At 41.2% G+C, this 14,410-nt stretch overlaps 1 protein-coding gene across 1 annotated transcript in view; it reads right to left on the bottom strand.

The window, feature by feature from the left end:
- The window catches only part of IL1RL2 (interleukin 1 receptor like 2), a 48,250-nt gene extending 36,843 nt beyond the window's left edge, over window positions 1–11,407 (bottom strand). The window contains exons 1-3 of the mRNA XM_079940741.1: window positions 11,118–11,407; window positions 10,090–10,321; window positions 6,938–7,133 (exon numbers count right to left, since the gene is read on the bottom strand). Coding sequence (XP_079796867.1) covers window positions 6,938–7,133; window positions 10,090–10,321; window positions 11,118–11,175 — 486 coding nt within the window. The 5' untranslated portion in view covers window positions 11,176–11,407. The remainder of the gene's footprint in view (window positions 1–6,937; window positions 7,134–10,089; window positions 10,322–11,117) is intronic.
- Between the last annotated feature and the right edge of the window lie 3,003 nt (window positions 11,408–14,410).

A 14,410-nucleotide genomic window follows, 5' to 3' on the forward strand; every position in this document is an offset into this window, starting at 1 on the left:
GGGGAAGTCGACAGTAACACAAAAATAGTAGGGGACTTTAACACCTCACTTACACCAATGGACACATCATCCAAAATGAAAATAAATAAGGAAACACAGCTTTAAATGACACATTAAACAAGATGGACTTAATTGATATTTATAGGACCTTCCATCCAAAAACAACAGAATACACTTTCTTCTCCAGTGCTCATGGAACATTCTCCAGGATAGATCATATCTTGGGTCACAAATCAAGCTGTGGTAAATTTAAGAAAATTGAAATCGTATCAAGCATCTTTTCCGACCACAATGCTATGAGACTAGATATAAATTACAGGAAAAAAACTGTAAAAAATACAAACACATGGAGGCTAAACTAGACACTACTAAATAACTAAGAGATCACTGAAGAAATCAAAGAGGGAATCAAAAAATACCTAGAAACAAATGACAATGAAAACACGATGACCGAAAACCTATGGGATGTAGCAAAAGCAGTTCCAAAAGGGAAGTTTATAGCACTACAATCCTACCTCAAGAAACAAGAAAAATCTCAAATAAACAACCTAACCTTACACCTAAAGCAATCAGAGAAAGAAGAACAAAAAATACCCAAGGTTAGCAGAAGGAAAGAAATCATAAAGATCAGATCAGAAATAAATGAAAAAGAAATGAAGGAAACAGTTGCAAAGATCAATAAAACTAAAATCTGGTTCTTTGAGAAGATGAACAAAATTGATAAACTATTAGCCAGACTCATCAAGAAAAAAAGGGAGAAGACTCAAGTCAATAGAATTAGAAATGAAAAAGGACAGGTAACAACTGATACTACAGAAATACAAAGGATCATGAAAGATTACTACAAGCAACTATATGCTAGTAAAATGGACAACCTGGAAGAAATGGACAAATTCTTAGAAAAGCACAGCTTTCCGAGACTGAACTGGGAAGAAATAGAAAATATGAACAGACCAATCACAAGCACTAAAATTGAAACTGTGATTAAAAATCTTCCAACAAACAAAAGCTCTGGACCAGATGGCTTCACAGGAGAATTCTATCAAACATTTAGAGAAGAGCTAACACCTATCCTTCTCAAACTCTTCCAAAATACAGCAGAGGAAGGAACATACCCAAACTCATTCTATGAGACCACCATCACCCTGATACCAAAACCAGACAAAGATGTCACACACACACAAAAGAAAACCACAGGCCACTATCACTGATGAACATAGATGCAAAAATCCTCAACAAAATACTAGCACATTAAAAGGGTCATACACCATGATCAAGTGGGTTCTATCCCAGGAATACAAAGATTCTTCTATATATGCAAATCAATCAATGTGATACACCATATTAACAAACTGAAGGATAAAAATCATATGATCATCTCAGTAGATGCAGGAAAAATTTTTGACAAAATTCAACACCCATTTATAATAAAAACTCTCCAGAAAGTAGGCATAGAGGGAACCTATCTCAGTATAATAAAGGCCATATATGACAAACCCACAGCCAACATCGTTCTCAATGGTGAAAAACTGAAACCATTTCCTCTAAGGTCAGGAACAAGACAAGGTTGCCGACTCTCACCACTATTATTCAACAGAGTTTTGGAAGTTTTAGTCACAGCAATCAGAGAAGAAAAAGAAATAAAAGGAATCCAAATCAAAAAAGAAGTACAACTGTCACTGTTTGCAGATGACATGATACTATACATAGAGAATCCTAAAGATGCTACCAGAAAACTACTAGAGCTAATCAATGAATTTGGTAAAGTTGCAGGATACAAAATTAATGCACAGAAATCTCTTGCATTCCTATACACTAATGATGAAAAATCTTAAAGAGAAATGTAGGAAACACTCCCACTTACCACTGCAACAAAAAGAATAGAATACCTAGGAATAAACCTACCTAAGGAGACAAAAGACCTGTTTGCAGAAACTATAAGACACTGATGAAAGAAATTAAAGATGATACAGACAGATGGAGAAATATACCATGTTCTTGGATTGGAAGAATGACCATTGTGAAAATGACTATACTACCCAAAGCAACCTACAGATTCAGTGCAATCCCTACCAAACTACCAATGGCATTTTTCACAGAACTGGAACAAAAAATTTCACAATTTGTATGGAAACACAAAAGACCCCGAATAGCCAAAGCAATCTTGAGAAAGAAAAATGGAGCTGGAGGAATCAGGCTTCCTGGCTTCAGACTATACTACAAAGCTACAGTAATCAAGACAGTATGGTACTGGCACAAAAACAGAAATATAGATCAATGGAACAGGATAGAAAACCCAGATATAAACCCATGCACATATGGTTACCTTATCTTTGTCAAAGGAGGCAAGAATATACAATGGAGTAAAGACAGCCTCTTCAATAAGTGATGCTGGGAAAACTCGACAGCTACATGTAAAAGAAAGATATTAGAACACTTCCTAATGCTGTATACAAAAATAAATCATATGCCATCACGGCGAGGAGGAGATTATCAACAGAACCAAAAAGTATATAAGAATACACCTGTGAAATGCACCCTGTCTATGTGATAGATTTGTATTAATCTGCAGGTTCATCAGTATCTCTGGGACAGTGACAGATGAAAAGGAGACATCAGTCAGGGCCAAGTGCCTGAGGAAGAAGTACATGGGGTTGTGGAAGCAAGAGTCCAGCCTGATGAGCAGAGGATGAGCATGTTCTCCAGCACCGTGGTCAGGTACATGCCCAGGAACAGGGCAAAGAACACGCCCTGCTGCTCTGGAAGGGTGGGGAGCCCCAGGAGGAGGAACTCGGACACACTGCTGTGGTTCTCCCTCCTCATGCCGTTCTTATCTCTGCTGGGAATGAATAGAAACTGGAAATGTCAGGAACTCAGACATACTGAGCATAGCAACTACCATATGGTCACATACTTTCTCCAAGTCGCTGTGTCACTGTATAGACAAATCTCACTGCATTGCACTCACACGTTGGTGCCTCATCCAGTCTGGTGAGAACAGTGAAATGTGATTTGTCTGAACACTGACACGGTCACTTGGAGACATCATTCAAACATCAATGGAAGAAACATCAATCAAACTCTTCAGCTGAAATCAGGAAGACCTCATTCTTTTTTTAATAGAGTGAAGACACTACGATAGACCTTAGGGGGAGAGTAATAAATAATACACAGTCCCTTCCGTGGCTTTATAGCCAGACAGCTCATGTGTATGTGTCTGTCTTGCACACACAAACACACACACACACCACTGAAAGCATTATTGGGAAAGTAATGTACCATGTACAGAATAAGTGCTGAACACATAAACTCACTTCTTATCATTAGAATGACAAGAAGGAAGGAAGGAAGGGAGGAAGAGAGGAGAAAAGGGAACATTATGGCAATCCCTCAGAAACTTAAACATAGAATTACCATATGATCCAGAAATTTCACTTCTGATAATATATCCAAAAGAACTGAAAGCAGGGGCCAAAGAGATATTTGTACATCCATGTTTAAAGCAGCATTATTCACAAGAGCCGAATGATGGTAACAATCTGTGTCCATTGAAAAATGAATGGATAAACAAAATGTGGTCTGTACATACAATGGAATATTATCCAGCCTTAAAAAGGAAAGAAATCCTGACACATGCTACAACACGGATGAACCTTGAAGCCATTATGCTAAGTAGAATCAGCCAGTCACAAAAGTGTAAATACTGTAAGATTCCACTTATATGAGATTCCTAGAATAGTCAAATTCCTAGAGACAAAAAATAGAATGGTGGTTGCCCGGGGCTTGGGGGTGGGGAGGAAAATGAGGCGTTATTGTTCAGTGGGTACAGAGTTTCCATCTGGGAAGATAAAAAAGTTCTGGTTGTACAGCAAGGTGAATGTACTTAATACCACAGAGCTGTACACTGAAAAATCATTGAAATGCTAAATTTTATGTTATACATATTTTAGCACAATAAAACATTGTTAATTTAGAAAAAATATACCATTCTGATGATAATTTCTTATTATTCCACCTGTTTCTTTCTTTTATTTTAACTAAGTAATAATATCTAGTATTTATTTATTAAGTAATTACTATGTACCCACACTGAACTAAGGGCTTAGTGGATAGATTATTTCAATTACTCTTCCAAACAATTCTATGAGGCCATGTCTCCCAGACTGGATTTGTTTCGAAAAAAAAAAAATTCTAGCTCTTTTAAGCAGAAAAGGATTTAAAACAGAACCTTAGGCGCTGAAGCACAATGCAGAACGAGTTCGCATGATAGCTGCTTCCTCCACCACCATCCTGATGGTGGGAATCGAGACTTTGAGATATACCACCTGCAAGTCAGGGACCGGGACTTGCCACTTACACAACTGCAGCAAGTGAAGTCCCAGCACGTTTGCTGGAGCCACAACAACAATAAGTCAGAAGACATGCCTACTGCTTCTCAGCTCCCACGAAGCTGGAGACTGGGCCCCGGAACACTGTGGCAGAAAGCCCACATCCAGTAGAAAAGCAGATCACCATACTCACTTCAGCTTTTCAGTGAAGCCAGCTGGAGAAACTGTACCACATCCAGAACCTTAGCTATAGGTTAGGAAAACGTAGGGTGTGGTTCTGGGTGCTTTGTTCTTATTTTTTTATCAATAGCCTTGCAACCTCTATAATATGAAGAGCCTCCCCGTGGATGGGGAGCCTGTACCCACCACATCCATCATGTGATATGGTGAACTTTCTAGCTATCCAGCCCATTTTTCCATCTTAACCTGGATCAGTCCTTGGACCCCTCTAACTTCTCCTAATCACCAGTATCCTTCAGGCATCATTTCCTTTCCTGTCCCACCTAGACTCACGTGGCCATCACTTGAATGATCTCCTTTTAAGTCCTCAAGTCAAGGATTAAGGAAACCCTTCATCCTTCCAGTGTATTTATCCAGAGAAACCCCATGCTGAGTTCATCCTGCCATCCCTCTCCTACACCCCTACAACCGGATGAGCACGACAGGAGCTAAACACACAAACATAAACAAATCCATGGTCCTCACCGTAGAAAGTCTTTGCATCTCCTTCAACTCTCTCTCCCACCTGCTCGCCTGTCTGCTCTTTCACACTCTCCACATCACATCTCCTTCCACTTGACAGGGACAATCAGGGGCAGCAGGAATGAGCTCCCTCCCCCTGCTCACCCTCCCCTTCCCCCCCATTCTATCCCCGTTCTACTTCACATGCTCTCTTGATGATCCCCGCTTCCTAACTCAATTTCTGAAATAGCCTAACGATCAACGTGGCACCATACTCAAGCCCTTCCAGCTGATTCACCACATGAGGATTTCACTGAAAGCATGCCCATCGACAGGTGAATGAATAAAGAAGACGTGGTACATATATACAATGGAATGCTACTCAGCCATTAAAAAATGTCATTTGTAGCAAATGGATGGACCTAGAGATTATCATGCCGAGTGAAGTAAATCAGACAGAGAAAGACAAATATTGTATGCTATCATTTATATGTGGAATCTAAAACATGATACAACCAAACTTATTTACAAAACAGAAAGAGACTCACAGACATAGAAAACAAACTTATGGTTACCAAAGGGGAAAGAGGGGTGGGGAGGTGGGGGGAGGGATGAATTAGGAGTTTGGGACTAGCGGATACAAACGATCATATATAAAAGAGATACACAATGTCCTACTGTAGAGCACAGGGAACCATATTCAATATTCTGTAATAAACCATAATGGGAAAGAAAAAAATTAGCATAAAATAAAATACACGATAAGGGCATTCATTGACACTTTCCTTGTGAGAGGGGAAAACAGAAACAAGCTAAATGAATGTGAAATACATAACAGAGAGGACTGACAAAGGCAAAAATTGGTGCTTTGAAAGGAGTAATAGAACTGACTGCAAATCTTTTATAAGACTAATCAAGTGAGAAGGAGAAAGAGAGTGTGTGTGTGAGAGAGAGAAAGAGAGACAGAGACAGAGAGAAACATATTGTAATGGGGATAAAAGATGAACCTTACTACACAAGCAGACATTAAAAGCAGAGAAATGATAAACCATTTCATGCCAGAGCCTTTGAAACGTTTAATGAAATGAACAATTTCCTAGAAAACCATCCTACAAAAACCCATTCAAGAATAAATAAGAAATTTGTATAATCCTATCACCGTTAAAGAAATTGAAACAGTACATAGAAACCTTCCCACAAAGAGTACTCAAGACCCAGATGGTTGTACTGGCAAATGCTAACAAGCAGAGCTGGGAGAGAACTAATTCAGATATTAAATACCTCGCCTGTGCACCTCTGTGCCAAGGATTATGCCTTTGCCATTATTGTCTGCCAGTGCAATCAAGCAAAGAGAAGGTTTGCAGGTGAAAACACAAGGTGCAGGAAGGTGAGTATAGGATGCCCTGTTTCCATAAAAAAAGAAAGGACTAGGAGGTATAGTTTTATTTGCTTGCATGGCATTACACAAGAATAATGCAAGGTCTGCAAGAAACCAATTACAGCAGCCACATGTCATGGAAGGTGAGATGGGCCTGGGCAAATATGAATCAGGAGTGGGAAGGGGACTTTCCGGGGCATGCCTTCTGATACTTCGTGATTCCTGAACCCTATGTGTGTACTACCCATTCAAAGAAACTACTTATCAATCTTAATTAAAAAGAATAATGAAGGATAGTCTGAAAAGTAAGAATAATTGGGGGAGGGGTGGATTCCAATAATAAGCTATGACCAAGCTCTAATAACTACAAATTAAAAAAATAAGTAATTAACAGCGTTAAATTATCCATAGCAATTAGCTAACAAATCTTACGTACACAAATCTCTCTCTTTACCAGTTCTGCTTCAAAAGGTACAGCTTAAACTAAAAAAACAAGTAGGTTTTAAAGAAGAGGAAGGAAAATATCAATAGGAAATTTTTTTTGTTTTACCTTATACCACTTTACTGAATCCAAATGAAAACTGTTTGGGAAGTTCAGAGGACATATAAGAATGTCATCTCTTCCAACGTATAAAATCTGTTTGTACTCATCTGGCACATGCGGTTGACTGTTTCCAGAAGTACCACACCAATGTTTTTTAAATACAGTGAGGTTGACTTGCATTCTGGGACAGGTGTTTGTATCACTGTAAGAAAACAACAGATTGAAACCTCATAAACTCAAACAGTCACAAAACCAAATAATTCTGTTTATCTCCAAATATTTCCAAATCCTCTTCCAAGCACTGTGGAAACCCTCTGCCTCAAACAAGACAGCATACATCTCACAAGTCATTCATTATGAAAGGAAAAACGATGTATTTGGATGGTGGAAACACGGGAGGACATCTTAACCAAATGGTCAAAATGAACATCACCAAGCAGGGACACGCGGATGCTAGGTATCTCTGAGTGTGCTGTCTGAAGAGAATGCAAACCACTTCCATAGCATTCCAGCCAAGAAGGCTCAGCCTGAACCGACTCATGAAGAAATATCTGGCAAACCCAAATTAAGAGATACAATATAAAATAATTGTCTGTACTTCTTAAAAATGTCAATGTCACACACACAAAACAGGCTGAAGATCTGTTCCAGATGAAAAGAGATTAAAAGTACATGACAACCAAATGCAATGCAGTGATCTTGGATTCAATCTTCCACAGGAAAAGGAAGAAAAACATTTATAAAAGTCATCATTGAGAAGATTGAGAAAATTAGAATACAAATTGGTTACTAGATAAAGTATTGTGTGATGGTTAAATTTCCTGAATGTGATAACTATTCTAATATAACTAAGAGAATATTCTTGCTGAGAGGAAAGACACATTGAAATATTAAGGGGTAAAGGGACGTGATGCATACAACTGAGATGATTTGGAATAAAATGGTTCAGAAAAAATACCGTGTGTAACATACACAGGGGATGATGGGGAAAATGTGGCAAAATGTTAAATAATAGAAATCTAGATAAAGGGTAGGCAGGAGCCCTTTATACAATTCTTGCAAATGTGATATGAATTTGAATTATTTCAAAGTAAAAATATACAGTTTACTAAACATGTATCATATCTATATATTAAAGATTTGTGAGAATTCATGTTTATTTTCTTCCATGACAGACAGTATTGATGTCTACGTTCTAGGAAAGATTATTTTGCCCCATTTCACAGCTCCCATATTTAAATATTTTAAATCCAGCCTGTGATCCAGCAATCCCACTCCTGGGTATATATCCGGAGAAAACCATAATTCAAAAAGATACATGCACCCCAGTGTTCATTGCAGCACTATTTACAAAAGCCAAGACATGAAAGCAACCTAAATGTCCATCAACAGAGAAACAGATAAAGAAGATGTGCTATACACACACACACACACACACACACACATACACACACACAATGGAATATTACTCAGCCATAAAAAAGAATGAAATAATGCCATTTGCAGCAACATGGATGGACCTAGAGATTGTCATACTGAGTGAAGTAAGTCAGACAGAAAAAGACAAATATCATATGATATTGCTTATGTGTGGAATATAAAAAAAATGGTACAAGTGAACTTATTTACAAAACAGAAATAGAGTTACAGATGTAGAAAACAATCTTATGGTTACCAGGGGAAAGGGGGGGAGAGGGATAAATTGGGAGATTGGGATTGACATATACACACTACTATATATAAAACAGATAACTAATAAAGACCTACTGTATAGTACAGGAAACTCTCTACTCGATACTATGTAATGACCTATATGGGAAAAGAGTCTAAAAAGGAGTGGACATACGTATGACTGATTTACTTTGCTGTACAGCAGAAAGTAACACAACATTGTAAATCAATTATACCCCAATAAAGATAAATAAAAATGAAGTCCCAGTTAGAATAAAAAATAAATAAATCCAGCCTGGACGTCCAGACAGATTTGTGCGGCATACGATCTCCAACTCTGGTTAATGAATAACCTGGAGGAAAGAGGAGAGCAGACCCCCTCAAGACGTCAGCAGCCGGTCTGCAGAGTGAGTGAAATTTTGGGGAAGGGGCTACTGGCACTTCCACCTGTGCCACTGAGTACTTCGAGTCAATCACACGGAAATGAGGAATCTGGCAGGAATCAGAGAAGGACATGGCCATCCTGAAACACAGAAAGAGGCTGGCAAATACCGAGGAACCGCAAGAGAGGGAGGATGCAGCTACGTTCCTGGAGTACCTACTTCACACATGAGCTGGGGTCATTTTAACTTCTACCCTATCTGGCTGACATTACTCCCACTTTACAGATAAGCAAGCCAAGGCTCGTGGAGGTCAAATGACTCATGAAGGTCATGCACATTAGCAAAGGGGGATAAGAAAATTGGGGCCCTCAGCCAAAATGTGGTCCACAGATGTGTTTTAATTAGGACACATGCACAAAGCTTATTGGAAAGTTAACCACACACACACCCATACAGACACATTCCAATTTCCAGGTTACCTTGAAATTTTGGAAGATGGACTTGAACTGCTGCATAGACTGCCACCTTTGGTGTGACATACGCTTTCTGGCTCACCACAGTGCCAACCAGGCTCAACTATCTCCCACCAGACCTTTGTCACTTACTTACATTACTAGCATAAGGCTTAGCATGGGGTCTAGAACATACTGGGTGCTTGGTCACTGTTAAATTCCTATAGCAGAACCCTTACAAAAAGTGCTTGAAGAAGGCTTATACCTATCTGGATGTACCACCTGTCGCAAAAACTTCTGGCATTCCAAGAAAGAAGGCAGCAATCATGTTGGAATTAAACAGGCTTCGTAAGCTGGCCTTGGACATCATCTCAATAGGAAAAGATGCATTTCACGGTCCAGCAACTGATTTACAAATCTCTTCTGCTTAAAAGTCTGTTCATTGAAACCACCTCGTAACAATTACAAAACTATATTCTTCTCATTGTTTTCTACATTGATTAAGAGTTTATCAAGAGTTTTTCTAAAAGAATTATATATTATATAAATATTATACATATTATATATATATACATATATATATAAATATAAATATAAATATATATATATATATAAAAATGAGAGAGACAGTTCTCATGAATGAGGAACTTACTTTGTATCACAGTAGTAGATCCCAGAGTCCTCCCCTTTCACAGGGAGAAACAAAATCCAGTTTTGGTCCTGGTGGATTCGAGACTGTATGTTTTTGGATACTGGGATTTTTCTAGGATATTTATACCATGTTGCATCTACCTTCCCAGATGTTGGCAGAGGGTATATGCAGTGAAAAGCCGTAGGTTGGCCCACTGACACAGTATCCTGCATACTCACGTCCTCGCAAGCATCTAGGGAAAGAAAGGAAAAAAATAATCACAACCGAGAGCGCTAGTGTCGGTTATGATTAGTTTCCACAAACACCTCGATTTTCTTGCTGATTTGAAATTTTATGTGAGAGTTTTCTCAGTATGGGAGTTGCTGATGTGAAAGCATGACCCGAAGTCCTTCACATCTGTCCATAAGAGGGAATTTACTCGGTCCTCCCCCTCAACAAGTGATCTCCCCATTTGGAATGAGTCCCCTCTTTCCCTTCTAAGACCCTCAATTCCTTCATCTTCCTCCTTCAGTGTAAACGTTCCTATTCTGAGCCCCACTTGACCTGTTTTCCTTCTGCTCTGCTACCCGGTTAATTCGTCCGTCCCCAATAAAAGGTGTAAGTATCTCCTCCCCCAAAGGATTGTTAAACAATTCCGCTCGCTTTAAAGTTCGTTTCTAACAAATTGCTTAGTGTTTCTTGGAAGTAATTTGTTCCGTGGCTGGTTTCTTTGCTATTACCTTGGGTCTAACATGTCCGTTTGTCATATAAAGTAGACGGTATTATAGATCTATTTGAGCATTTTAACTCGAGCCTTGACTTGCAAATTTGCCCATCTCCTACCCCTCTTCAAGTCACTTCAAAGCTCGAAGGGGATGCTTGGGGCTGAGCGTCTCCCGCGGGATTTTGCCTGGACCCCTGGGGCGAGTGTCACCGGCCAGGCTCCGGTCTCACGTGATCCCCCAGGAGGTCTGCACAGGGGCTCGCCCAGAGCGGCAGGGTGGCAGAGAGGGAGGGGGGCCACTGAGACCCGAACCAACCGAACGTACCTGCTCTGATAAATCGTGGAAGAGCGGTGCACACGACGCAGAGCAGCAACAATGGCATTCCCCTACAGGCTGCGAGGAAGAAAGACGGAGGCGTGGAAAGGGGCGCAGCGGGCGGAGCGCGCCCTCCCGCGGCACGAGGCCAGGGTTCTGCGACCTCTGAATCTCAGCTAGAGATCCCAGCTAGGCTTTTGACCTTTCCTGCTCCATGAGGAGACCTCCAACTTTGGCCCCAGATGTATCCGGACGCGCCCCCAAAGACGGCTCCCTCCCTTGCCCCACCCTTGCTCCGAGCGCCCACCTCCAGAATCCGGGAGGAGAGGCATCAGTGGGAGGGGTCGGGAGGGGCCGGAGGCGCAGTGTGGGCATCGGGGCGGGTACCCTCTTCCAGGCTGCCCGGTCGCCTCCTTTGGGGGCGCAGGGACATCCCCTTCTGCCACGCAGCTCGCCGCCCGGCCCGCCTCAGCCCGCGGCCCCTGTTCCCCGTGGTGGCGCCCGAGTGCCCACCGTGCGTCGCGCGTAGCCTTCCCTGCGCGTCCTTGGCCTCAGGTTCCTCCTGGGCCTGGCCGTCTAAACGGAAACCTGCTCACTCGGGAGAAGGCAGCTTAGGCCTATATGGCAAAGGCCGGCAGGAAAAGAGGGAGGAAGACGGGCCGGCAGTGGACGCGGGCTCCACACCTTCTTCCACAGACGGAGTCCGCTCCCCCAAGGTCGCCCAGCCGGTCAGGGGCCGCCCGGGAGTCCCGATCGCCGCCCCCCGCCCAGTCGCGCACATTTTTGCCACCTCCTCGTCCCGTCCGCGCCCTGCTCAGCTGCAGACTCCGCGAGCCGGGTGTGTACCTGCAGAACTGGATCGGAGCGCGCAGGAACTCGTAGAAAGTGGAGACTGACAGCCCGGGACTGAGTCCTGTCGTGGCATTTCCGTACCAGGCTAGTTCCTCACTACGATGGGCGGGGCAGCCCTACCTTCCCGGTGCTAGCTTAGGAAGGAGCGTGCCATCGCGCTAGGAAGTGGGTTCTAGTTCATCGCACTAGGAAGAAGGCTTTGTGCCGGATTTTCTGGCAGCTAAGAAGTCCTCCATCCCCATTAATTGTCTGCTGAAATCTATTCCAAATTGTGCCACCAAATGAACTATTCCTTCCTTTCCGAACTCCATTCGAGCAGTTATTACATGCCCTGCATTGGCCTGTATAGAATGCCCCCGGAGTAGACGCCGACCCAGATGGCTTTTAAGTGATATTATTTATCTGCCTGGGTCGTGCTGTTAACTTCTGTAAAGCAGGCATCCCACGGGGATCCTCAAATACCCGGAGCAGGAAAACTCTTCCTGTCTGAAACTTCCAACTCTGACAACATCAACAGGGACTTGTTGCCCTGGCCATCAGGAGACACCCAGAGACATCCCGGAGGACACTGAGACTTAGAAAAAAATAGAAAATGTAATCTCCATTCAACAGGTTTCTGGCCAAGCTATTTCTGGTGGTCCTTGTGGGATTCCCAACAGCGAGAAAAGCAGCCATTAGCAGCAAGGGGAGATGACAGCAAAGCTTTCTATGACCAGCTGGAAGCCAGTGGTTTGCAAATTTCTACACTCTTAAAAATTATTGAGGATTCCAAAGTGGTTTTGTTTATGTGGTTTATATCTGTCGATATTTACTATGTTAGAAATTAAACTGGAAAGCGTTTGAAACATTTATTTTCTTATTTACTTAAAATAACAATAAACTCTCTACACATTAATATAAATCTCATACATTTTATGAAAAATAACTCTACTTTTCAAAACAGACTTATTGAGACAAGTGGTATTGTTCTACACACCTCTACATACCCATACTTAGTGTCTGGAAATCTCTTATTTAATGTTTAATTTAACAGAAGACAGTTGGATTCTCATATCCAGTCTCTTATGATGTTACATGTCATGTAGCCTCTGAGAAAGTCCACTGTCCACTGGTGAGGGAATGAGAGTAAAAAAGACAGAGAAGGTCTTAATATTACGATGAAAATGGTTTTGGTTTCAGGGATCTTTTTAAAAGACCTCAGGGAGCCCTAGGGCTCTCTACTCTGAGGCCCCCTTGGTAAGCCAGAAGTGGAGATCTTTATTACTTTTCCCCTGGCATCAGCATTAAGTGAGGTTCCTCCGTACTTACACGTTTTGCAAGGTTTATGCCCCCAAACTAGCATTACTATAAAAGATACCAAGTGACTCGCATACAGAACTATTGTTACAAGCAGTGTTGAAAGTTATTCCTAAATCTTTTTTGTTGTCTTGTTCAGTTTCTACCTTATAAATAGAGGAATCTGTGTCCTATCCTGTTTTGTATAGTTTGAGGAAAAACTTGCATGCCAAGTCCAATCAGTATAGTTGCTCCAAAGCTTAGGAAGTTAAGACGGGCGTGCCAGCCCTCCTGCATGCCTCCCTCTGATGGGACACGGCTGACACTTCACTTTGTCGGTGAGGCTATGGTCGCGAAACTTGCACTTCCAGAGATGGTTTCTGTACCAAATGTCTTTCCCGGTACTGGCGGAATGAACTGCTTGGCTCTGAGGGCAGAACTGACTTGGGGATTGCAACCTTTGCGATTAAAAACAATAGAAAATCAAAACCTTTACTGCAGGTTCTCAACTACTCTGAAAAATCAGAGAAACTGGAGAACATTGTTTGCTAATGAGAAAGGGGAAGGAAGGAATCCAAACAGGTTTGCTTTGTTCTGGCGACGAGAAATGCTGCTTTATGCCAAAACTTCCTCAATTCATTCACTTTATTCTTCCTCTCTGATTTTCACTTTTTAAATTTTCTATTTAAATGGGCGTCAGCAATAGCTAACAGCTAAATAATTCAATAAGTCATAAGTCATATAAGCAAGACCCAGCCTCAGAAATCATAATTACCAAGTTTCCTGTGTACATCTCTCCCACCCTCCAGACTCACCAACCTAAACTTGTTTATCATTCTGACGTGTGTGTGTGTGTGTTGTGTGTGTGTGTCTTCCTTAAGCAATGTATTGTTGTGTAGGGTTTTTTAACGTTTATATAAAAAGTACTATATACTTATGCAACGTTTTATTTCATTCAATATTATATTTGTGACATTCAAATATTTTGAGAAGTGTAATTCTAGTTCACTCAAGGTAACTACTATATTGTATTCTATTGTATGAATATTCCACAATTTATGTATCTATCTCCTTTGGATATTTAAGTTGGCTATTTAAATATCAAATTTATGTTTTGCTTTAAAAATAGTGCTGCTGTGAAGATTCTTGTAATGTCCTCTTGTGTGGGTTTTTTT

Source organism: Stenella coeruleoalba (assembly GCF_951394435.1).
Source record: "Stenella coeruleoalba genome assembly, chromosome: 13".
NCBI classification, from domain to species: domain Eukaryota; kingdom Metazoa; phylum Chordata; class Mammalia; order Artiodactyla; family Delphinidae; genus Stenella; species Stenella coeruleoalba.